Below are 26,302 nucleotides of genomic sequence, written 5' to 3'. Positions count from 1 at the left end.
TCTCCATGTGACTCCACAGGCTCCTCTTAAATACTCATTTCCACTGCTCTCACTCTTGACTTGTGTCCTTCCAACAACGTCCAAGCTTCACTTCCGTACGTTAGAGTTGGTATCACAATACTGTCATGTAGTAACTTTTTCACATCCATGCTCACTTCCCTGTTTCTTATCACTGCTTTCAAAGAACCAGCAACCTTTCTTCCCTGCTGTACCCTTTCAAGCACTTCACCCTCCAAACCTCCATCCTTACTCATCACACTACCCAAGTACTTAAACGTACTCACATTTTCCAATTTCTCACCATCCAACCTCGCTGTACATTCACTGACTTCACCTCTCTCAAAGACCATCACTTTACTCTTCCCTTCATTCACCTTCAGATTCCGTTTCTTACACACTCTCTCAAACTCATCCACCAAGCCTTGCAGCTCCCCTTCGTCTTCACTCAACAACACAGTATATATATATATACAGTGTATTTATAGATACAGATAATAATTATTAAGAATTTTGCTTAGTTTTAGACCTTCTTAATTCTATTCCCATTACACTAGGTCCTTTACATAATTACTGGGAGAGGAATTATCTGCCATGTCAACTGCAGTCCTTGAATGCAGGACAAGGATAAATCATGGACAGCATAAGCAGATTATGTTATACAGAAAATGTGTGAGGAAAATTAATTTGAAACCAGACCCCTCCAGAAATATGACCCTCAAACTCCCTCCAGACCCAACCCCACTACACAAGCCTTACCTCGACCCGCTGCAGCAGCATAGTGTTGCCACGGTTAACCTGGAGGTTCTGTCCTCTTGCCCCATATATCAATCGCAGGTTTACTTGGGGGTTGTTGGCAGAAAGTCTACTTGCTAACCCTGCCAAAGCTTCCATTGCTACCACAGTGTCCTGAAAGTTATATTATCATCATCATCATCATCGTCATCATGGCCTCTGTTTCCCACCCAAAGTTACTGTTATTCCTGAGTTGAAGTACTGCAATGGTAACTTCAAATCAAAATCCAGATGTGACTATCCTGTAACAGCTGGTAACTTTGGACTGCTTATGTAACCTAAGGATATATCAATGGCAATATCCTCACTTAGGCAGTAATGCCACTGTTATTCTACTTCTGCTCTATCCAACTCACCAAACCATACATTAACCTCGGTAAGATACAAGGTAATATTACCAACGCTTCACTACGTAATAAAACTTCCCTCCTGCACCAACTGTCCATCAGACACACCCTAACCACAGTATCATCATCAGAATGGAATGCTATGCTGAAATCATTATCATCATCATCATCCAGACATCCTTTCCCACCCTAGGGCAGGGTGAGGCGTAGCAACATCCAGACAGCCCATGTCTGCCCATTCCAATGGGCCATGCTTCCATTCACTTATTATTCAAGCCCCTGGAATCCTGGCTTTATTTGATACACCAACAACCTTCATCACATTCTGAAATGATTACACCCATGAATACTGCAGTAAGGGACAAAGAGGACTTGCTACAATGACATACTGTAATTGCAGTTTAGTCTTGTTACTATTACATGGTACTGTATATCTAATATACATGGTATATCTAATTCCCTCCTGTGCTGAATACAACTGTCTGGAGTTAGCATATAAGTACTGTAAATAGATAAATAAGTGAATGCATAATAATGCAATAATAAAGTCGTCACCTGACTGAAGAGAGTAACATAAAACCTGATGTATAACATCACCTGCGTGCTCTGGAAGCCTCCATACTCATTACGCTGCCGTACAAGCCAGCTAAGAATAGGTATGGCATCAGTGGTTAGGCCTCGCAGCACATAGGTCTGCAGGGCATAGGCAGTGGTTTCAACATCCAGTGGCCGGAACTCGGTTGAGGTTTCCTGTGTCACATCCACTGGCTCTGATTCCCACCACTTTTCGTTGTCTTCAGTAAAGTGACGTGGACATTAGAGGGATAATGAAATCTGGACACCTAACTGGTTCTTTGTATTTAATCAGAAAAGATAAATACTAATGGTAACGTTATACAGCAAATCCCAATTAACTGATGTCTATGCATCCAACATAATATGTACTCAAATACTGCAACTGGCAAATTTATAAACCATATGTTTCAACTTGGCATGATGAAGCAACTGGACTAAGCACATCATTCACCATGGCTGACCTTCCATGTGTCCTAGTTAAACAACATTATACTGTATTTTGGGTTAGTTCTAGAGAAAAAAAAATCAACCACTTATGGGCAAAATTAACTTCACCCCTCACTCATGTGACCACTAGCTGTTCCTAAACTTTCAAGACAGACAAAATTAACTTCAACCCTCCTTCATCTGACACGAGGTTATTCTTACTTACTTTCAAACATTGCCTTGGCCTCAAGCTTGTAGAAGGCTGTATCTTTGAGTGGATAATCAGCCAGATGGAGGGCATATGTGGTGATGGCCAAGCTGTAAACATCCTCTATCTCCTCCAGCCGAGATGCCAGGAAGTCCACAGCTCTGTTTATCGAGTTGCGTACCTTGGCTGATGGTGGGTTCTGAAATGTGGAACACACAGAGGAGTGAGGGAGAAAACAAGGAGCAATGGTTACCAAAAAGTGTGATCGAGGTGTTGAACAGAGGAGTGTTTAACAAAGTGATTGAGGGAATAAGTAGAGCTGTGCTTAACAAAGAGATAAAGGGAGAAAACAAACAGAGAAGCAGTTAACAGAACAAGTGTGGGAAAGTGTAAATGGAAGAATGGGTAACAGAAAATGTGAGGGAGAAAATAAAAAGGAGTGGTTAAGAGTATAAGTGAGGGAGAGAACTGACAAAGTGAGGGAGAGGAGGGACAGATAAGCAAATGTGATCAACTGCAGAATGAAGACAGGGAAGAGAAAAGGGGTGGAATGCAGAGGGGGCAGGGGGTGAAGTGGAGGCAGATACAGCAAAGAAGGCAGAAAGAAAAGGGAAGAAAGGAAAAATGATGGGGCAGGAATACAGACAAAGGAGAGGGTGGAGCATAGGAGTGACAGCAATAGGCCAGGGTGAAAATACAGGCAAGTGGGAAAGGGAGGCAGAGGAAGAGACAGGGAATAGGGTACAGAAGAGGGCAGGAAGGAAAATGTAAAGGGGAGGAGGAAGAGGTGGGGAGGGGGGGATTCAGCAGGAAGGGGAGGGGGAGGGAAATACAGAGGATATGGGGATGGAGAAACGGAGGAATAAATTGTAGGGAGGGAGGACGTAGAGGGGCATTCAGGGGAGAAGGGGAGGGCAATACAGGAAGGTGCGGGGAAAGGATAGAGACAACGGGAGGACAGACTGAGGGGAGGGGGGAAGAGGAAATGGAATGCTATAGAGCAAAGGCAGGAAGAACATTGGTAGAAAGTAAGACTTACATAAAAAAGGACAAAAGAAAAAAAGTAGACCATGTAGAAAAAAAATACTTGTCAGACAGAAGTGTGGGTGAAAAGTAACTCTCAATATGGCATGGGGCCAAGTTGGAATGATAGTGAGCCATCAGAGAGAAGGATATGGATAGATGAATTATATCCCAGCCCATGGAAAGGAAGTAATACAGCCAAACTCACACTCCCATCAGCATCCATGGAGTATGATAGGCTACTCTTCTCACTTCAACTTGGCTTAAAATTCTGATCTCTCAGTCTTGAATGTGGGGTTGTTACAAGACATGAACACTAAAATTTGATGCTAGTCACTTAAAAAGATGCTATGGAAAAGATATAGAGCTGTAGTACTGTCTTTCTGCCACTAAGCTACATACAAGGATGAATATTTGGGCCAAGTTAACTATAGTTCAGTTACACTTGCTGTGGTAGGTTTAGGTGCTTCCATAGTAAATGTGTATTTTCTGACATCCCGATCAATAAAGATGTGCTGCTTTTTCTGCTACAATGAGGGGTATAGTTGGTTTGTTTTCATCTGATGTAACTGAATACTGTCATGGATACAAGAATCTGAGGAGCCTTCAGTATGAGGTAGGGATGAGCCTTTTATAGACTAGTCAGATTAACCCTCCAATCTGATTTGGCCACCAACTTTCCTGAAATAGGTTAGGATCTTTGTCTGGTTAGAGCAAATGCACAACAGCTGAACCAGTTTGAGAAGTGAAATTTACCTGTGTGGTGAGGAGAGCAATGATGACAAAAGCTGTGAGTGGGATGCCTGAAGCTGCTCCTCCCTGCATGGCCTGGTTGTTGACTATGCCCACCTCAGGAAAGCTACCATCCACATCCTGCTGCTGCATCACCCACTCCACTGCACTGCCCACTACAGAGTTCTCTACTTCAACATGCCGACCAGCCTCAAACAGTGACTTGGCCACAAATGCTGTCAGCCTGGTGAGAGGATGTACAATACAATTCAGTTACAAATACTTTCAGGCTGGTGAGATAATGTATGACAACATCTATCAAAAAATACTGCCAGTCTGGTAAGGTGATGTACAACAAAATCCTATAACACAATGTGGCCTTCATGGATTTGGAGAAAGCATATGACAGGGTGGATAGAGAGGGATTGTGGAAAGTATTAAGAGTACTGTATATGGAGTAGATGGGAAGTTGTTGAATGCTGTGAAGAGTATGTATGAGGGTGCTAAGGCTGCAGTGTGTGTGGATAGTGAACTGAGTGACTTTTTCTATTTGAAGGTTGGGTTGAAACAGGGATGTGTCATGTCTCCATGGTTGTTCAATCTGTATATGGATGTGGTTATAAAAAGAGATACAAGGCAGGGCAGTGGATGTTGGAGTGGCCCTAATGAGAGAGGGCAGTGTTTGGAAACTCCCTGTACTGTTGTTTGCAGATGATACTGTGTTGTTCAGTGAAGACGAAGGGGAGCTGCAAGGCTTGGTGGATGAGTTTGGGAGAGTGTGTAAGAAACGGAATCTAATGGTGAATGTAGGGAAGAGTAAAGTTATGGTCTCTGACAGGTGAAGTCAGTGAATGTACAGTGAGGTTGGATGATAAGGAAACGGAAAATGTGAGTACGTTTAAGTACTTGGGTAATGTGATGAGTAAGGATGGAAGTTTGGAGGGTGAAGAAGTGCTTGAAAGGATACAACAAGGAAGGAAGGTTGCTGGTTCCTTGAAGGCAGTGATAAGGAACAGGGAAGTGAGCATGGAAGTGAAAAAGTTATTACATGACAGTATTGTGATACCAACTCTAACGTATGGAAGTGAAACTTGGATGTTGTTGGAGGGACACAAGTCAAGAGTGAGAGCAGTTGAAATGAGTTACTTGAAAGGAGCCTGTGGAGTCACATGGAGAGACAGACTGACAAATGAGGATACAAAAGAGTGTTGTGGTGTGGATGTGATAGGAAGTGTTAGGAGAAACACACTGAGGTGGTTTGGCCATGTGGAGAGGATGAAGAGTGAGAGACTGACGAGGAGAGTGTATGTGAGTGAGGTGGAGGGGGAGAGAGGGAGGGGAAGGCCAAGGATGAGATGGAGGGATGGAGTGGAGAGGTATATGAGAGAGGGGGTGTGTGAATTGGGAGCAGGGCAGGGAAATGGCGGGGAACAGGGTGATGTGGAGGCGATTTGTTTGTGGTCACCCCGTATAAGGGATTAAGGTGTCCGGCAATAGATAGATAGATGGACAATGTCAGTCTGGTGAGATGACATGCAGTACAACATTATTCTACATATTACACATACTGACAGTCTGGTGACATGATGTACAACACACACCTATATATACTAACCAGTAAAATGTCTTTGCCAGCGAGGCCATTTAAATCTGAAAGCACCGAAATGTCGCCTTACCCTCAGAGGATGCCTAGATTATAACGATGGTTATCTTATCTATCTATCAAGTTTCATGCCTTTAAGACAAACTGTATGGCCTGTGGCCCTCTTAGAGGATTTTCAACATGCTGCACTTGGCACATGTCACATCCCACATGCACTGCCTGGGGGTGATGAAACCTGTCAAAAACAAATCTTAAAGAAATGGGCTATCATATGGTGCAAACCACGCAGTGATCAGCCCCGTGGTTGCTGAGATATAAGCTTCTCAAAGCGATATGGTCAGGCTGGGTTGGGCCGCTCGTGAGAAAATGCCACTACTGGACAAGAGACTGATGAGGGCTTTGCCCTCATTTGTAATGAAAGAAACCTTGAGCCTATTCAGACAAATTATTTACCAAACCTGAACTGTACACAAACCATCTATGATACATCCACTGAAACAGCCATAAACAAAATACAAATACAGTATTAGAGCAAATACAGGCAAACCCCGATTTACGATACCTCTATATCCGATACCCCAGATTAGTGATGGGGGTTGAAATACCACCCTACCCCACCTATTAATAACCAAACCCCGATTTAACAATGGGTCCATTAAGTCTTCCACTACCATTACTCCACCTTGCTAGGCTTTCCTCCCACCCCCCCACCTTACCCTTATCCTCCCCCGGAAATAGGGTTTGAGGACTTTGAGCAGGATGAGTAAGTGCTGGGGAGCACCACATGTCCCCTAGCCTCGGGGAGGACAGCAAGGATGACGAACAAGACCAGACATGAATTTAAAAGAAGTAAGTGATGAGAGGTGTTTGATATTTTCTGACCTATTTTTTATGATTTTCAGATTTTACTTGTTAGTGAGTTACAGTATTTACAGGTGTCAGGCTTAGGTTAGCTTCTTTTACAGCTGTTAGGCCATTAGATTGGCTTTAAACTTTTTTTTCAGACTCACTTGGGTGGTTCAGGACTTGGTTGGGGAGGAAACCCAAGGCTCAAAAAGGCATCCCTACTGTATACTTTACACGTTAAATTGTCCCCAATTTACGATACACGCCTAGCAATGGGTTTTTACATAACCAACAACATCATTAAACCAGGGTTCGCCTGCACGGAGTTTATCATCAGCCTTTCAACACAAAGCTTTATTTAACCACTGACCTTGCTAATATCCTTTGCCCCTTCACTATAATTACATCTTTTTCCTTTTGCAGTACATGTACTGTACTTTGACTTCCACCAACTACCACCAAAGAATTTTAATTGATACTGTCTACCTCTTGTAATGAATAAGTTGATTAAGACTACATCAAACTCCTCCAGTTCAAAAGTCTCCTTGAAGCTGAATGAAACTGTCAGGAGATAGCAAGATTAAAATGTAAAGGTGTTAATGCATGTGCTAAATCCAACTTATCAACTAACCATGTGCTGCCAGAGTCATCACGGGTGCCAAACGCACTGAATGAACCATCCTCATGGCGGTAGTTGAGCTGCTGCTGGTAGCCGGTCTGCAAGTGGCGCTTGGCACGACCCTGCACAGCCTCACTCAACTGGTTCTTGGTCTGATAGCAGTCAAACAACATTATGTTTCTAATTATAGGCTGTTGTACTAATTTAATCACCTTATGAAGAAGGAAACTTTATGAATGAATATACCATACTGTATAATACAATACAGAGGTCTGTCATTAATGTATTCAATAGAGGTACCTCTACATACAAAGTGTGACTAAACTAGCATCCACAGTGTCTATGACTAAACCAACACCCATTATGATATCTGGATGATTAACTTTGGTCATTAACATGTTTTTCAGCAGATCCTATGCTGACCCCAATAATAAAGTTTTGGTTCCAGCCCTTACAGATGGTTACCATACTGACATTTTGTCAGCTACCTAGAGGTACGCTGAGGTACCATATATACCTATATGACACAAATTTTGTCATCATCATCATTATTTCAATCCTTATTCCTACCTGAAGGATGAGATGAAGTTATAGCCACATAAAGATGGGAAGAAGGGGGGAATCATGGGGGTGAATTCAGTCAAATACCTGTAATTCCTTTACCAGTGTACTATACTGTACTGTACATGTACTGTAAATATATATCATAACTTCTTAATGGAACAACCCTGAATATCATACCAAGTATAAAGGTAAATAACAATTTTGATCACCATGGTGATGCACACAACAGGTTCACACACACTAGAAGAAAACAATGATAAAATATATGTATGGTTATATGTAGACATGCATGATATATTACTTACCTTGAGATACTCCATTACAACAATGTTGGGCACCAACTTAGCCATGTTCTGCTCCCCACAGCCAGTAGGAAGCTGAACCAGGTGATCCAGGTCAGTCAGTGATGCACCCACAATATCACCTGATACACAAACATATTCACCTTCATCAGTGCAAGATTTCAAACTGAACATTTTAGACTCACCAACTTATGAAATAAAAATTTTTTGAAGCTAGATACTGACTACCACTGGTAAAAAAATACACAATTAATCATATATGTTCTACTCTCATCCTTTTTTCTTATATGTAAATAGTATATAGTATGCATTCATCATTATAAAATATTACAGTAATCATGTCCAGTTTTTAAGTACATGTACTGTACTACAGTCCAAGAAAAACTGTAAGATTGCTTGCACCTTTGCATTCTCAGCTTTAATAATACAAATACAGCCATAAGTTTCTGTGCTCTGTCCACTTTAATTTGTTACAGAGCTGTAACAGAGATTAACACTAGAATATTGTGCTAGTCATGAAAAAAGTGCTATGGAAAGGATGTAGAGTCATAGTATAGTCTCATTCCAAAACTGAGCCAGGAGAAATGAGCTACAACGAGGACCAAAATATTCCAAATTAAGTTCAACCAACTATACAAGCAGATTGTGTGGCTACAGTGTTAACATTTGTCAAGCTGCAGACCTCATATGAAGCACAAAGGTTTGCATGAGTCATGCTACAAGCCTCATATGAGGTAGAATTTACACTGGTTATAAAACAATGACTCAGGGGAGGTACACTACCTTACAAAGAATCAGTTTGGCAGGGGTTATGTGCTTACCAATGACAGAGACAGAGATGGCCTTGGATCCGTTGACGATGTTGGGGGGTGTGGTGATGTTGAGAGCCGCCGTGTATGAGGACTCAGAACGCAAATCCACCAACATGGCCTTGTTCACTGTCAGCCTTGAACCCTCAGGCTGGAGGACACAAACATGATGTGGTATAATACTCTGACATCTCTCAAACTCAGCATCATTCTAAGATTGCCTAAAACGGACAGAAGGCCACAAACATCACTGATAATTCCTAATGACCTGTAAGGTAAATATGCAGTACACAATCTATTAAATAAATAAATTAAATAAAAAGGATGAGGATGGTTAGCAGGTCATAATATCATTCGCAGCTCCTAATGAGAAGGAAGGTCAATATGAGGTAAAGAAAAAAAAATAATAATAATAATAAAACTACAAGCATTTTCCACTACTAGCCTATGAGTAGGCTACAGTCCTGATAAATAAGGTGAAGGGTAACTTAGGTAAGCATGTAGGAAAATAGTTAAATGAGAAACAAAGGCTTTACAACTGACCTTGACCAGCAGTTGCTTCTTGACAACATCCACGGCTTTGCCTGTCGTGGCAGTGACTACAATCTCAATGTTGCCCAGCTTCTGTGGTACCACCATGAAGCTCAGCGGTGATCCTGATTCCGACGTCACCGTTACTTGCCGAGTTTTGCTGCCTGATGGTGCTGCCGGTAAACAAAACTGTAAAAATACATTAAACCAGGAAACTAAGTCTTCTATCAAGAGCCTGATGCTTTTAATCCTGGAAGGGGGGTTAGATCCTTCAATACATAACGTCTCTTCTTGTGGGCTCTCCTATAAAACCATTTGTTGGCAACAAGATTAAATTACAAATTACATCTGACTGAAAAGGGTAAGCAATGGATTCTACAGGGATTACACTTAAATGAGCCTGGGACCACAATGGCAACAAAAATTCGGTCTACTAGGCTGATACTTACACCCCTGATCAATCTCATTGGCAAAGTCAGCAAAGAGGAAGTCACCAGAATTGCTAAGAGTGACATTAGCAGTAACATCCTCATCACCATAGTTGAAGACCACCATTTCAACTGCCACTGCCTCCCCCCGCACCACACCCGTTGCTGGCAGATGCACTGACACAAAGAAGGGTCGGAACACTCGTAGCTATGGGGCACAAAGGAAGGATGGATTAGCTTTGTGTTTTGCACATTTACTTCCTCACATGACTGCTACTGCTGTAAGTTTACAAGTTCTTAAGGAGAATGTGAAATACTTTATACAGTAAGCTTAATACAGCTGAATTTATTAAATATTCTGACACACCTGTTGCACTGCCCATCACATGGGAAAGAATAACATTCTGAATTACACACAATGTCACTGAACATAATATTCTATGAGGGATACGAATGACTACCATGACATGTTATAACCACTGCAAAATAAAATATGATAAGTACTGTACCTTAGAAGACTGTCTGCTGACACCCAGGCCATAGAAGTCATCGATGGCAAAAGCAGACACGATGTATGAGGTGATGGCATCTGGCGCCTTCTCTCGTAACCGCACCACACCATTAAACCTTTTCCAGTGATGGAAGATCAGCAGTTACAACAGTTGTCTGAAGAATTTTTGCTACAATGACCTGACATAAATATAATTTAGTTTGGCCACACTGAAGAAGATATTGTAGTGATACCAGTATGGGTATAATAAAGTTTGTATTAACATGGCAAGCAAAAGGGTGAAGGTAGGGACAAGTAGTAACCGTAATTAGTTTATCACACATCTACGGAAGCATTAAAATAAATAGAAAGAAAATATCATGAACTGAATTGCCCTTATTTTAAAAACAAATTAAAGTTCAATTCCTAGAGTTTCTAGGTAGCGTAATACTATAAATTAAATTGTCAGTGATAATTTTTTATCAATTACCATTAATCTGGTGGGAAGAAAATACTGTACTGTATAAGGATTCAGACTCACTGGAAGGACTCAAAATGATCCCAAATGAAATTCCATAAAAAGTGAATTCAGTACATGCAAGTCTTTAAAAGGGCAGAGATGATCTAGACATTTACTTGTGTATGTAAGGGGAAAAAAAGAAAAACCTAGGGGTGCTGCCAACCAGTAAACTGAGTAGTGAATTAAACAACAAAGCAGAAGAAAGTGCTATAAGTTCAAACTACTGATAGGAAAAAAAATGATCTAGAAACTGATGTCATGGTTGTTTAGTATTACATTATCATCAGCTTTACATGAATGTGAAGTGATGATGACAATGGCAACAATGATGGTAATGATGACAATGGCAACAATGATGGTGATGATGACTATGACAATGATGATAGTTTCTGATGACTTGCTTATTGTCTCTTGAAATAACAATGGTAAGTTAGTCATGTGCAGTACGGTAAATGAAGGTAAAAAGCAGCAAAACAATTTTCCTGCTGAAAAATACACTACTGAGTAATGACTTTTCCATTACAGGTAAAGCCTTAGTACACCTTCTATATGAGGCATTCCCTAAGTTGAATAAAACTGTCTGGCAGCAGGAAGAACAATTAAAATAAATGTCGCCCAAAATCAAGTGATCTGAAGGGTTTGTAAAATATGTCCATGTGAAGTTAAGTCGGCAGGGTTAATTAGGCTGATGAATGGAGACGCACGTGGTGCTGGCATCCCGGAACAGCCATGTTGGAGGGATATACTGGTTGAGGTAGAGGCGTGGCCGAGAGTCTGGAGGCGGAGGCAAGTAGGAGAAGGCATAGGGTCCAGCCAAAGGAGGGCGGGTAGGGGAATGGTACTCAAGTCCCGGGCCCAGGTCAGGACGTACAGTTGCAGCGTTGGGGGGTGCAAATTCCCGGCCAAATGAACCGTTGATGGCAAAGGGACGACGGTGTGGATCCCAAGATGTGCCATCAACTGGGCCATCACCAGGAGGCAGCCATCCAGACACTGTGGGAGTCTTGTTTCTTATTACTCTGGCTTACCTCTCCAACACTACTGAAATTAGCTGGCATACTGATAAACGGTACTACTATACTCTCTGGATCAACTTCCCATAATTCTCCAACACATACCAAATTCCCCATTCTTCCTCATCAAAAATAACTACAGAAGGAATTATCAATGGAGCAGTAGCAACCATCCACCACCCTCAATCACACATCAACTACATAAACATACTTGGCCCACCATATCACACACAAGCTATTCTTTAATTTGTTCAATACTCAGACTCTTGTGCAATACTTGTGGCCAATCAACGTCTGATGTTGCAGAGGCCAGTACTTTTTTCAATCACTTTTGAGGTAATGCACTGGTATTTCTCATAGCTGCATTACATAATCCTGTTAGCCTGAAGCAGTGGTGGCAACACAGCTGTTAGTGGCTCTCTAGTAGGACTTAACAGGCCGGCAGGATGTTGCACAGTTACTGCATATTATTTGTTAGGCAGCAGTAGCAGTTGTCAAGAGTATCCTTATACTGTTGGCAGTCTCTCAGAGCAGCAGCAATTGTCAAGTGTATCCTTTTACTGTTAGCAGTCTTTCAAAGCAGCAGCAGTAGTCCAAATATCATTATACTGGCAGCAGAGTCTTGTATCAGTAGTCTGAATATCAGTATATTGTCAACAGTGTCCTGTAGCACCATCAGTTTTCAGAATATCCTTATATTGACAGCAAAGCCTCATAGCAGTTGTCAGAATATCTTTATACTGTCAGCAGTGTCTACTATTGCCAAAACAGTGTGGCCTCGTATAAATTATTTCTTAAGTCATTCAAGATAACTGGTCTTGGGTTCAGTGTGCTATCTGGAGATAACTTCACTTACCAGCATGTAGTCTGTCAGTGTAAAGCCCATTTTATCTGTCAGTCTGCATTATGAAATAATGTAATGGTTGCCCTCTACATGTGCTTCTCACTTTCCTTTTCAATGGTCTCAAGTCATAGTTACTAATTAAGGCATACTAGTTAATGTTACAGGAAGTTAATTAAAAAAAAATAAATCGCCAACATGAGGGCAATTGTAAGTTCTTGTTTCTGGCAGTTCTGATGACAAGGTAAACCAAGACAGGTTTCTACAGAGTCACATGCAGAATACGTAAAGCTATGGTATGGCTCCAGAAAGGCAATACAGTACTGTAAACAGTTGAAGTAGCAAGGCAGGGCAGAGCAAGCCAAGAAAGGAGAGGGAAGGAAAACGGGCAGACAAAGCTAGTCAGTTTGTTTTCACCTGTGGGGAGCAGGCTTCTCCCACAACCTGAATACTAAATTATGGTTGCCATAATTATGAAGTAGAAGTGATCCTCATTGGTTAAGAGTGAAACTGACCCTCCAGTCTGACTATACTTGGCAATCATTTGAGCTGGAAGGGATTGGGGATCTTCATCAGGTTAGAACAAATGTGCTATAGTTAGGCCAAGAGAGTACAGGCATGCATGCTAGAGGTCCTCCTTAAGTTGAAGAATATAATCTGGTGATAACTTGATTAAAATTAATAATGTCATTGGACTGAAGGGGTTAAGGTCAGATGGGTACAGGCAGAGCAGGACAAGCCTACCCAGCATCTTTCTCGGTGAATATCCAGGTCTCGGGGAAGCGTGTGCGTGGGGCCGGTGTCTGAGGCCCAGGAACCAATGTGGCCCCAGGTACCTGTGACTCCATGGCCCTCAGGTCTCTTGGGTCATCATCCACAATGGTCCGGTAGTACACTGAACACAGCAGAGTACGTAAGGCAGGGCAGCGGGGGTACGTGAGGCAGGCCGGGGTTAGTGCAATGTTAGTACAAGTCTGAGGTTGAGATTATTGAATATATTTATGACTGACTTCCTGTCATGGCTTAGATCTATTTTTTCCAGGAAAAACTTGAGATACAGGAAGACTCTACTTTCTCCTGTTCTTGTCTACTGTATGAAAACAATTACAATCAATTCCTGCAACAGGGAATTGATTATAATTGTGTTTGTGACTCTAGCCCCAGAAAGGTTAGCACAAGCACATTCAACACAGCAAGCAACATGGGTATAAAAAGTCCTGCCTAGATGCTAGCAAAAAGGGCCATCATGCCACCACTGCTTATGTCTACAGGAATTTTATCATTTTACTTTACAATAGATACTAATCACACATACTCTAGCTGCCCTGGGAGCTTGACAGATTACTCAATGTATAAATTCTATCATTAATTCTGATAATGAAAAATGACATTTCTTATCTCACTGTTCAGCAATGTAGAACAGCTTGAACATTTTACACACATTTAACTGGCATTATAATGAAAATGAGGCATCCTCCATCATTCACATGCTTACTCAGTACCAGGAATAATAAGACTGATATTATTATATGGTTGCTCAATCTGATACCATCTAAAGCATATGACACATCTAAAAAATACGTACCAAATCAAGTTAAAATTTATAAGCATCCATAACACACACATTATATGCATATATTCCACACATATAACAACATATCTCACAAATCTTTAATTAACAAGCAAACCTGACATGCAAAATTATTGCCTCACATTAAATCTACAACTTCCTACTGCAAAGAACAAGTAATATATGCTGCACACAGTATATGTAAATACTGAAGACATGAACAGCTAACGATAATTCTGCACATCATTTAAATTAATTTACCTGTACAAGCACTGGATATATCATTGGTGTCCAGAAGATAATTACAGATACATTTTAAACACACACTTGCTGTGGATAAATAAGTACTCACAGAATGGGTTGAAGTCATACAGATGCCCATTTGTTAATACCACAACACCAGCATTCTGGAACAAAATAATATCGTCATCATCGTCCTGACCTCTTTTACCACCCAAAGGTGGGATAAGGTAGGGGTCAGAATGCAAGAACAGAGGAAAACATGTCAAATGAAATTAGACACACCCACTACCAACACTGCCCTTAACCTCACTTTCAATGATTTTCTTTGGCACAATATTTATTCTGTACAGGTGTCCATCTCAAAGTATTTCTTTGTCCGTTCCATAGTATCACACCTAATACCTAAATAATTCATATCCAGCTCAAGGCTCATTCTACAACATTCACTGGGTAAAGAGCTTTGTATGAACTCTGGTGTCCAATGAACTTACTGGAATGACTTAGTAATTAGGTCTAATTTGTGCCTTATCTCTGGCTTTTGTTAGTGCTGACCCATGTGGTCCCCCTTCTAAGTACCTGGAAGACATCAGAAGCAGTGGTTGTGCCATGCCAGTTGAAAAGTGCACGACGATGGCGATGCAGGCTGTACCATGGTCCCTCCAGGTTCCTACGTCCAGGGTCGTAACTCTCAAGCTCCTCAAGAATCTCCTCCTGTATGCCAGTAGCATGTGAGTTAACCATAGACCACAAGCAGACTAACACAAGTAAGACCTCACTATAACGGACTAATTGGGGCTCAAGCCATCCCGAATTCCGATCAAAGCGACATCCAGACTTCCCTCTGCTAACCCAAACATTAGTCCTGTTCGCACCAAAGGTTTTTAAACTGTTTTCACTACCACTGCAGTACTGTACTGTATTATACCTTCACTACAATAATCAAATGGTATAATATATATAATAATACTGTACTGTACACTGATAAACAAGTCTCTTATTTACATTACTGTGATGAACATAGCTGAAGTGGTCAGGCAGTCCGGACTGTTTCTGGCATTATTGGACTTTTTCCGATATATAGGAATTTAGTCTGGTAGCTCCTCAATTCCAGTAAAAGTGAATTCCGGTCTATTGAAGTTCGTTACATCAAGGTTTTACTGTACAGTACTTGGATTGTTCCTACCTGATGGAACTGGGTCTCCCACAGCTCAAGTACCTGTACTAAGTCATAGTTGCATGAAAATCAATGAGTCTTAGTTACAATGTATGAACGAGTCTTCTTGGTTACTATACAGTTCATTTTATACTATACAGTTCATTTTAAACTAAGCATAAAACTGTCATCTATCCATCTTGAATGCTGAGCTATAATGAGATTAACAGTAGATTATGGCACTTGTCATGATGAAGTGATATGGAAAGGATGTAGGGACACAGTCTTGTCTTATTTTGTCACTAACCTATGCGAAATAAGCTGTAAAAGGACAGAATCTCCACCATGAACCAGAATAAATTTTCCTTCCATTTTGATTACATCTGATAATCAACTGAGCTGAAAGGTGTTATGGATCTGTCAGGCAAGAACTTACTGTAGTGCTAAACAATAAGAGGAAGTAATTGATTGATAAGATACTGTAGATGTTGTGACCAATATAAACAAAGACATGATGCCAGGAAAAAAGGTAGATGATAACCAATAAAGATATAGATATTCAATGATATTGGGAAAATGCTATGTACAATCTAAGACACAACTCGACGAATATATGGCAGAAAAATTGAACCATTTGAAACACACACTAGTAGATAATGTATAGGTTGTTCACTGTATTTTGCCTGGTGTAAATTTTCTTTGGACAGAACTGGGAAGATAGTTGTGTCTTAGATTGTACATGATAACCAATATAAAGAGACCAAAACAATACGGGACTGACCTGTGACAAGTGGTTATGGGTGCCAAGCATGAGGGCACGCTGGTCAATGGCCAAAACCCCCACAAAGGCATTAGGTTTGGTGGCCACTGTGATGGCCACCTCTTCACCTGCATCAACCGTGCTGGGGCTTACACTCACCGTCACCTGATGACCATATTTGAGTGATATTTTTGAATCTGAACAGCTATCCTTAAACTCATTAAGTCAAACTTTCCTCTTCATTTAGAATCACCCATTATTCTTTCTTTAGGAGCCTGCTATACTACTCTAATTGTCTTTGAATCTCTGTAAGGCAGGAACACCCACCATCCACTCGCTTGAAGTAATGCTACACTGAGTGATAACCTAAAAGTGTTCCTGTAATCCAAAAAAATATTTACTACTCTGTGTGGTAAAAATACAAGTAAGTAATAGAAGACTGATGGTCTTGTGGTTTATGGCACTCCAACAGGACTGGACACATTAGGGTTTACATCCAAGAGGGTGCTAAGGTTTACTGTTCACATAATACCAACACAGCAGCAAACAGCTTATCATTCTTCCCTTAATTATCTGGGTAAGTGGCCTAGTCCAAGGCCCCTGTACCCCTGATGGGGCAGTAAATGACTGGATGATAATAAGACATACTAACTATCCTTGAGTCCACTGTGGAGAACAGGGATGAGTTTCTGCTAGGCATGCAAATGATCCCTTCGCATTCTTATCCCCTGATTACTAAAAGCAACTTCCATTTACCCGGTAACCACAAAGATCTCTTAGTGTATGTTCAGATGAATAGGCACTGAAGCCTTTGCCCAGAGTTGGACATGTAAAAAAAAAAAAAAAAAAAAAAAAAAAAAAAAAAAAAAAAATTGGGGTGACAACAACAAAAACAACAAGGCTCTGTTAATGCCTGTCCCAGCTCATAACCCACCTCATTTTGTAAGGCTCCTTCAACAGCAAAGTGCAGTGAGTCAGCCACCATCTCCCCATCATCCCTCATGTAATACAGCAACAGACGGGCACGTGGGGCCATGGCAGGCGTTGCAACAAACCTATCACACAAGTATATGTCATAAATATTATGATAATGGTAAGAATTTAAAGCTATTTCATTATTTTAACCCCCATTTTTTCATTCCTAGTTGGTTCTGATTCAGTGTGTGTGTGTGTGTGTGTGTGTGTAGAGGGGAGCTATATTTTGAACACCTAAAATCATGATTCAAAACTTTCAAAAGTATGTTTAAACAGTTACACTAAAACAGCATTTTATCAGTACAGAACTAAAACTTTTAACTCACTGATCCTGGGTGAAACTTTTATTATTTCATTCTTGCCCTATCACAATTTTATTCCTGTAAGGAGGAGCGACTGAACTGGTAGGAGGATTAGTTTTTAAACCTAATAAACTCCTTCAATACAAGAGGCCATTATAAGCTGAAGGAAATCACCTGGTAGCATCATGAAAAAAGTAAAATGGACGCCACCCAGAATCAAGCTGACTGTACCTGAAGGTGTGAGTTGTGCCCTGGTGAGCTTGCAGAGTCTGTGCAAACACCACATCTCCTCGACCAAGCACCTCATACACAAAGTAGACCAATGGTTGTGTTGCATTCAGTCCCACCAACACCTCTTCACCCACCTGCAACGTTGATAAGTTTATCATTCTGGTTTGCTCTGAAGTAATGTGTAAGTTGGGTGAGTGATCAGTATGGTCTTACTTTCTGAGGTTGAGGCCAATAGGATAACCGTGATAAGATTTTGGTCTCTTATTATATACTCCTGCTGTACTGTACCACCTCAATAAACAGACTGATATGGTGGTGGACATCCAGGCCTCCACTTTCCAAAGATAAATTCAAAATGATGACACAAAATCTGGATCTAACGAAAGGTGGAAAAACATTTATATCCATAACAATACAATAATCTGTGAATAAAAGGTTACAGATCAAGTACAGGAAACAACAGAAGTGAAACAATTATAACAGGTGAAATTTTAGCAATACTGCATATTGTATAATGCTGGAAGGTAGTAAACTTAAAACAACTACAGTACATGATAAACCAGTATCATGTATACACAACACTGTAATAATGTGACAGTGAAATAAGAACTACTGTATACATCTACAGTAACTGGAAAAATGATAATGAGGAACTACAGGAAACTATGGCAAATGTATGTAATATGAAAAGATATTGTATATGTACATAGAGGATAAGCTTAATTTGATAAGTTTGAATTCCAAGTAAAGAGAAAAACCAAGTGGAGTAAGACAAATATGGGAAGGCCAAAATGAGAGATCCTTAATAAATGAAATTACAATTGAAGCAAAAATATGAATTATGACCATGATAGAGAACTGGAATGAAGTAGTGGGTGTATGAATGTAAGGGCTGAATGACTGTGTTATAAGACAATAAATCTTCCTACGGTTTATGCAAGTGTCAAAAGAAATGCTACTTAATGCAAATGAAACTTCTCTTTGCAAAAATTTCATGCAAGCTGCCAATATTATTGTGTTACAAGACAGGATATTATAGTGAATACCCAGTTTGTGAGGGGGAGGGAGTTATACATACAACTTCCTGTATTCTCCTTTTATACATGTCTTAAATTACTTCCGAGGGCCTTGCTTTACAACAGATCCACCCAGATCATGCATACAAGACAGCCACAGTTATCCCCCTCAATATAATGCTGTACTTTTGAATTTCTTCCTTCTGCTACCACATGATTTTATTCAGCTTTGGAGGGACTTTTTAAACCAGAGAGGTTAGTTATAGCCTTCCTGAACACCTTCACTATTATGATGTTTTCCTAATTCACATAGAATCATCTGGTAGCAGCTAAAATGATATGGAAGAAGATGTCATCATTCTAAACATGTTACAATGACTGATGATGATGATTTTGATGATGGCAGAACAGATGAAGGGAGGGAAGGATGGGTGGAGAGACAAATGAGGGAAGAATGGTTGGAAATTGTAAAGGGAGGGAAGGATGATTGAAGAAACATGAAGGGCTGGAAGGACAGGTGAAGAAATGAACAATGAGAAGGATGGGGACTGAGAAATAGGAGGATGAAGAGATGAAAGGAGGGAAGAGATGGGTAGGGAGATAAAAGGAGGGAGTAATGTGTGAAGAGACGAAATGAAGGAAAGATGGGTGATGAGAATATACAAGGTAAGGATGGGCATGGAGATGAAAGGAAGGATTGTTGACATCTGTGACCTACCGGCATGGTGGTGGTGAGGGAGAGTTCCACATTTTCTCCCACCTGGTGACGCCACGACCATACACGTCAACAGCAGCATGCAACATTATCATGCAAAATCATGCATAAGTAGCTAACTTCAAATCAAATGAAGTATCATATTGGATCAGTAATTATTCCAAGAAATAAGCACAGTTAATGAAGTGAGGATATTACAGCAGATATGAAAAACAGTTGAAATAAGTATCCCAACAATACTGGCAGAGATATGTCAAGACACAGTATAGCTATAAATTACTGAAGAATTGAATACTAAGTATATCAGATATGAAAAATAGTTGAAATAAGTACCATAATTTCCCTTAGTGGGATGTTAAAAGATTAGCTACAGAATAGCTGATTACTTATGAAAGATTATTATATACCAATAAGAAAAACAGTAGAAATAAGTATCACAACAGTAGTTTAAGAAATATTAAGGTACAGAACAGCTACAGATTATAAGAACTGATTACTTATGAAAGTTGGACAGAATGCTTAAGACTGGAACTTAAATCTGTCACTGTTATATACAGCTTTAAAATGCCCTGAAAATGTGAAGCTTTAGTCTTATATATAGGACTTTAAGAATGATAGTGGACAGATTAATATATCTGCTTACTCCACCAAAACTATAAGATTATCAAAACCACTGGACTCTTTAAAAACTTGCTATTTTTCACAAGATGCACAAAAGCTTTATTGGCATGACCACTGGCAGTTATGACCTAGTAGCAATGTGAATCCTCTGAGAAAATAAAATTCTCCATAAAAAGCAACTGAGCCCACACACATTTCAATACAAGAAACCTTTATGTTAAATATACCGGTACTGAATTAGTGGAATCAGTTAACTTGATGGTCAATTTTTACACGTTACCCTCATCCGATTTTCGTTAACATTTTCTAGTAGAACTGGTCATTCCAAGAATCTTTTCTTCTATGACATTTCTCTCGCAAATTGATAATAAACGAGTTACACGCGATTTACTTCCACCAATCACAATCACAGACGAACGCGCGCTCTGTCCGCTCACCCGCTCACATTTGAAAGTTTGTCCCAGAAGAAGACCAAACTTTACACGTACTCCTCATTTTTACACGTTGCCCTCATCCGATTTTTTCATCCAACCTGAGTGTTTCCTGTTGTTTTTGGTGTGATTCGATCGATTTTGACCTTCGTTTCTATCGCAAGTCGCTAGTTTTTGTTGAACGCCACTAGCGACTTCCGGTGGAAAGGACCGGTCCAAATTAACAAAAATCACACCAAAAACAACCGAAAACACTCAGGTTGGATGTTTGTTATCACTTGAAATGTAATTTTTTGCGGTTCTTCCCCCTCCCCCAGGAATACTGGGGGACCTGTGGGAAACCGGGGTGTTGGGTGGGGGAAAAACGCAAAAGCGAGTGATTTCCTACTGGAACTGTTATCAAAATCAAATGAAAAACACTAAAATCCTTCGGAAGAAAATAATTTTAAGCTTCTTAGGGAGTTCGTGTTTCCTAACTGGGGGGCTTCGCCCTCAAGACCCCCCAACCCTGGCCGTGCTTCCTAACTGGGGGGCTTCGCCCCTCAGAGCCCCCATGACATTAACCAAACCTCATCTAACCTAACCTAACCGAGTGTAAATAAGAAATAATGCATTTACCTAGCAGTTTACAGTTCCTCGTCTGCATCTGAAGAGCCGTCTGTAGCTGTAAACGGCAACTGGTGGCGGGCGACAGTGCAACAGTCTGATCCTCACGTAAAATGAGACTTTTGCCTTGATTTGGGTACTTAGTTTCTGTTGAAGGTAAAACACCATGCAATCGCACAAAGCCTACAGTTTTATCTTCTTGCTGGTAGAACTGTGTAAAGTTTGGTCTTCGGGGACAAACTTTCAAATGTGAGCGGGTGAGCGGACAGAGCGCGCGCTCGTCTGTGATTGTGATTGGTGGAAGTAACTCGTTTATTATCAATTTGCGAGAGAAATTTCATAGAAGAAAAGATTTTTTGAATGACCAGTTCTACTAGAAAATGTTAACGAAAAGTCGAAAATCGGGTGAGGGTAACGTGTAAAGTTTGACCAACTTGATTAGGTTATTACTCAGTATCATTTTTATTAGTTTTATTTAATGTTTACATATCGTTCAAGCCAAACAAAAAATGAAAAATATAACAGGAGTCAAAACCATTTATGAGTTACAGTACTACCATGTCAGTACCTATTAAATGCTTTCCCAACCAAATGGGTAGCAAGCTCCAGTTTCTGAAAACTGGCACACAAAGAAATATATTTGGGCATATTTCACTGTGAAAATATGGTTGCATTATTATGAAAACAGCACGGTGACACTCTCACTGTGGAATCAAATCCTAATTTCTCAGGGACAACAAATGGTCATTTATATCACATGCATTATGCATGGTTCTACTGCAGATGATAGCAAAATGAAAAATAAATTGAACAGCATAATAAGGAAAAGTAGTCAATAACAAAACCATTAATTTAAGATGCTTTATGAAATACCATAATGGAATGGTAAACTTAACGAAGATAGGTCAAACAAGGTCAAAACATCTATTCTTGATACTTTGTGAAATACCGTAAAGGAAAACTACGCTGACAAGCCCTTGACTAAGGCTATAACAGGGTTTGACTAACCTTTGGTTTCTGTGTCAGAAGGGTGACCTGAACGAAAGAGTTGCTGGGGCTCTGAGCTCTGACGATATCTCCGAGCCACTGCGTCAGATCCAGGTAGCGTGCCTCCAGGGCCAGGCTGACAACATCGTCATCCAAAGGCGGTGAGAACACCAGGGTGATCACACCTGATGGAGGGATGGTATGAACCACCTCGGTAAAGCTGTCAGGGTCACGGGAGAAGGAGTGGCGCACAGTAACCTCACCAGATGTCACTGGGGTGTCATCTTGGTAGGATACTTTCAACTGTAGGGTACAAAGTGTTCTTATTAACTCCTTCAATCTAATACCTGTATGGTATTGTATCGTTATTTTACTTCTGCTTCCTTCAAATAATATGGTCAAGCCTTGGAGTGACCATCTGCAGTGATGAGATTAGGAACAGTCTCTATTAACCCCTTTAAAAACTCTCTCCCCAAGCTGTATAAAGTATAGTGGTTTCAAGTTAGCTACAATAAATAAAAAATGTCAGCACAGTGATGGGGTTAACCATTCCCAGTTATTATGGAAATTACTAGTACAATTATACTGTACAGTGATGCTAAATTGGCTGAAAATATATATAACTTACAGTTTTATACTACATCTGCTTCATCCAGAGGGTAATAATGAAACTTCTTTTCAGTTTACTCTGGCAATATCAGTAATATTATACAGTAGTTCATGACAAGTAAAAAATGGAGAAAATACAATGCAAAACCTGACTCACAAAGGATGTGTAACTAAGTCCAGGTTTAAAACTGTCTGAAGTGCGGATGAGAGTCATTGTATATGGGTAGCGGTAGACGGTGACATGAGACGTGGCATTCTGCACTCGGCCTGTCAGTTCTTCTTGAACGTAAGCAGTTACCTCAAGTTCTCGGGCATAGTCTCCTTTTAATCTGAAATTAAGGAAAAACAAAGAATTACCAGTGACAGAGGACTTGGAATGCTGAAGAAGAATACAATGGAAGAGGGTGAGCCGTGTTAAAAATGAAATACAAGATGGAGGTAAAGGAGAGAGATGAATTATCAGTGTAGTGAATGTAATAACTCTTTCATTAGGTCATGTATATGGTACTAGCTTTTTACTATGACCCTTGCAAAGGCAACACGGCCTGCTTTAAACGGTTCATGACACATTACCAACTGCATACTGAACCGTAGTTCACCATCACTTGGGCCTCTCACCATATCTCTCCTTGTATAGTTGTTGCTAGACAAAGGCAATGATACTCTCACTCCTAACCCCATGACTATTCATTCAAAAGTTCAGTACATCCCCCCAGATCTGAATATCCAATTTATCAAAACCTCTACTTGGCAATCTGTCCTCACACAATCAATCCATATTTAATGACAAAGTTTATTTGTGGACAAGTGTGACAACAGATGATACATTACCAATACAAGGTACTGTATTTCCCAGTATGAGCCAAAACTCTACATAGTAAAGATAAGCACTTACCTGGCATCACCCTTCAAATCTATTGTGATATCAGTTTTGCCACGCAGCTGCTTCACCACTCTGATAGGGTCATCGTAAGGAGCCTGGAGGTAACCATACCTGTATGTGGGAGTTACCTGCAGTGTCACCTCACCCTTCACTGGCCGTCCATACGTGTATCTGAAGATAATGCATTATAATTATCATCATCATCACTTTTATTTTCTCACCTAAGAATGTGATGAGGTAGGGTTCAGAATGCAAAGAAAGAGAAAAATGACAAAAATAAAAATACTAAATAATAAAAATAGCCACCAGCAAATTGTTAGGCTACTGAAAGATATGGCAGAAGACAAAATAAAAAGAATTCCTCATGATGAGAAAGGAATAAAGTGATCCCAAAGGTAGCAAAAAATCTCCAGGCTTACAATATGCAAAAGGATTCACCAGTAGGTGGTAGGTGATGGTGACCATCATCCACTCACTTGATGTAGTGCCACTTACTTCTTCCACCTTTATCATTCTCCTTCTGCGCCTGCCCTCCTCTCTTCCTATTTATCCCATCTTTCCTGTCACTTTTTATTACACTTTTGTCCTTTTAAGGTGGCTCTACGTTAAGTGACAGACGTAATGACTTCTTGTAAGCCAGGAAACCATTAACAATGCTGGGTGGTAACCATATAACCAACCCATATGTTTTCCCTATGTGTCAACAAGTGTGTTGGTGGAGGGTTAATGCCCCTCATCATAAAACAACTAACTCAAATACATACGACCACCCCTTACGGGATTATGATGTCTGGCTACAGATGGATTCACCAGTCTTTTGATCCACTTTTCCATACTACTGTATATAAAAAACAATTTAACCACATTCCTACGCTAATGATTACTAAACTTGATACATTACTTTGCCGTGACAGTAGCAGTGATGGCACCCTGGTCAAAGGTGGCATACTCTGGAAGCTCCACAATGACTTCATACTTGGGCAGGATATAGTATGCCACCTGGACATGTCTTGAGGTGATCTGGTCCAGCACATTTACACTGATATTCCAGTTGCCTAATACTGGTTCCTCTGCAAGCTCCACTTCACCCGACCACACTCCGTGGTTGGTGAACACTCGCTTCCACTCTCGAACACGATGACCACCACCATCCTGACAAATAGCAACCATTTATTAATTTTTATTTTTGAGAATCTTTGGTTGCAGTTGGCTGGCTGCCACTGATCATGGGAAGTACTACAATATAACAGAAATATGATTATAAGCTTGCTAACTAACCACACGATAATCATATATCTAGGCATGAAACTCAGCGGCAAGTAAACCGAGTCAAAGTCTAAGCTGATACATTCACTGTTGTAAATTCTATTAAACATCTTATATTTCTTTCTTTCCACCAGTTTCCACCAACAGTTGGGAAGTAATCAGCTGGTTTTACCATTTGGTTTTACATGTACTTCCAGTCTCACAAAACACCAGCTTAATCATGGCCAACCTCAATATGGGAATTCATTAAAACTGAGCATGGAATCATTTGACTAACAGATCCTGACCGTGACATAAACATCGATGGCTCCAGTGACCGATGGACGGAGGTGAGGATTAACCACCACAACACGGAATCGAAGGGTATCCCCGGGTTTGTATATGGTCTTATCAGTCTGGATGAACACGGAGTACGACTTGTGGATGTATTCAAGGCTGGTGGTGTTGGTGAACGTCAGGCCACCAAATCCTGACACAGAGAGGTTGTATCGCCCCGGACCAAGCTCTCCAATCTGTTGAGGAAACATCAGTCGATTAAAGTGCATTTTGTTACCTTTTCCCCATTACAGCCATATCAGTAATCAACAGTGTTATGTGAACTGTGAGGTATACTATAATTTTGCTTTAACAGGAGTAGGTTTCAATTGCAAGGTGTATTATATAATTATATATTGTTAATATTTTTTTGAATCACCGTGTAAAATACATCTCATTTTAGCCCCATTCCTGTCAAAAATTTAATGATTACATATATATATATATATATATATATATATATATATATATATATATATATATATATATATATATATATATATAGATATATACAGTATATATATATATATAATTAAGTTTCTGAGAGGAATGGGGCTGAACTGAGGTGTATTATATATACATGGTGCTAAAAAAAAACAAAAAAAAAACTTTAAAACATATGCAAAATGTTTTATCTTTTTTTTTTTTTTTTTTTTTGCAGCTGCCTGAAACAGTAACGGGAATGTGGTGACCAACTGACCATAGCTATGAACATACATTTGTTATCCTGATATGGTGTCTTGTCAGCTTTGTTCCATTAAAAATGCTAGTTACCGTTTTTTTTTTTTTTTTTTTTTTTTTTTTTTTTACCATCCTGTATATTGCATCTGGTGTGTTTTTTTTTTTTTTGACATGTGTGGGACTGAACTGTGGTGTACTGCAGTACAGAACATGGGTTAGGTTGGGTAAGGCAGGGTGTGATGGCTTAAATGGGGTTAGATTAAACATG

At 40.2% G+C, this 26,302-nt stretch overlaps 1 protein-coding gene across 1 annotated transcript in view; it reads right to left on the bottom strand.

Moving 5' to 3' along the window:
• Positions 1-26,302, bottom strand: part of LOC145405064 (thioester-containing protein 1 allele R1-like) — a 74,157-nt gene that overhangs the window by 8,194 nt on the left and 39,661 nt on the right. Inside the window, exons 4-24 of the mRNA XM_080276567.1 lie at positions 25,326-25,550; positions 24,674-24,924; positions 23,785-23,943; positions 23,047-23,218; positions 22,302-22,583; positions 17,905-18,038; positions 17,331-17,451; positions 16,418-16,561; positions 15,060-15,194; positions 14,593-14,647; positions 11,521-11,809; positions 10,316-10,433; positions 9,828-10,014; positions 9,391-9,551; positions 8,860-8,998; positions 8,042-8,160; positions 7,185-7,324; positions 4,129-4,348; positions 2,368-2,548; positions 1,737-1,933; positions 757-906 (exon numbers count right to left, since the gene is read on the bottom strand). Coding sequence (XP_080132693.1) covers positions 757-906; positions 1,737-1,933; positions 2,368-2,548; positions 4,129-4,348; positions 7,185-7,324; positions 8,042-8,160; positions 8,860-8,998; positions 9,391-9,551; positions 9,828-10,014; positions 10,316-10,433; positions 11,521-11,809; positions 14,593-14,647; positions 15,060-15,194; positions 16,418-16,561; positions 17,331-17,451; positions 17,905-18,038; positions 22,302-22,583; positions 23,047-23,218; positions 23,785-23,943; positions 24,674-24,924; positions 25,326-25,550 — 3,579 coding nt within the window. The remainder of the gene's footprint in view (positions 1-756; positions 907-1,736; positions 1,934-2,367; positions 2,549-4,128; positions 4,349-7,184; positions 7,325-8,041; positions 8,161-8,859; positions 8,999-9,390; positions 9,552-9,827; positions 10,015-10,315; positions 10,434-11,520; positions 11,810-14,592; positions 14,648-15,059; positions 15,195-16,417; positions 16,562-17,330; positions 17,452-17,904; positions 18,039-22,301; positions 22,584-23,046; positions 23,219-23,784; positions 23,944-24,673; positions 24,925-25,325; positions 25,551-26,302) is intronic.

Source organism: Coenobita brevimanus, chromosome 65 (genome assembly GCF_032717465.1).
Source record: "Coenobita brevimanus isolate Jiangsu-jjx chromosome 65, ASM3271746v2, whole genome shotgun sequence".
NCBI classification, from domain to species: Eukaryota; Metazoa; Arthropoda; class Malacostraca; order Decapoda; family Coenobitidae; genus Coenobita; species Coenobita brevimanus.
This window is presented reverse-complemented; position numbering and strand designations above follow the sequence as displayed.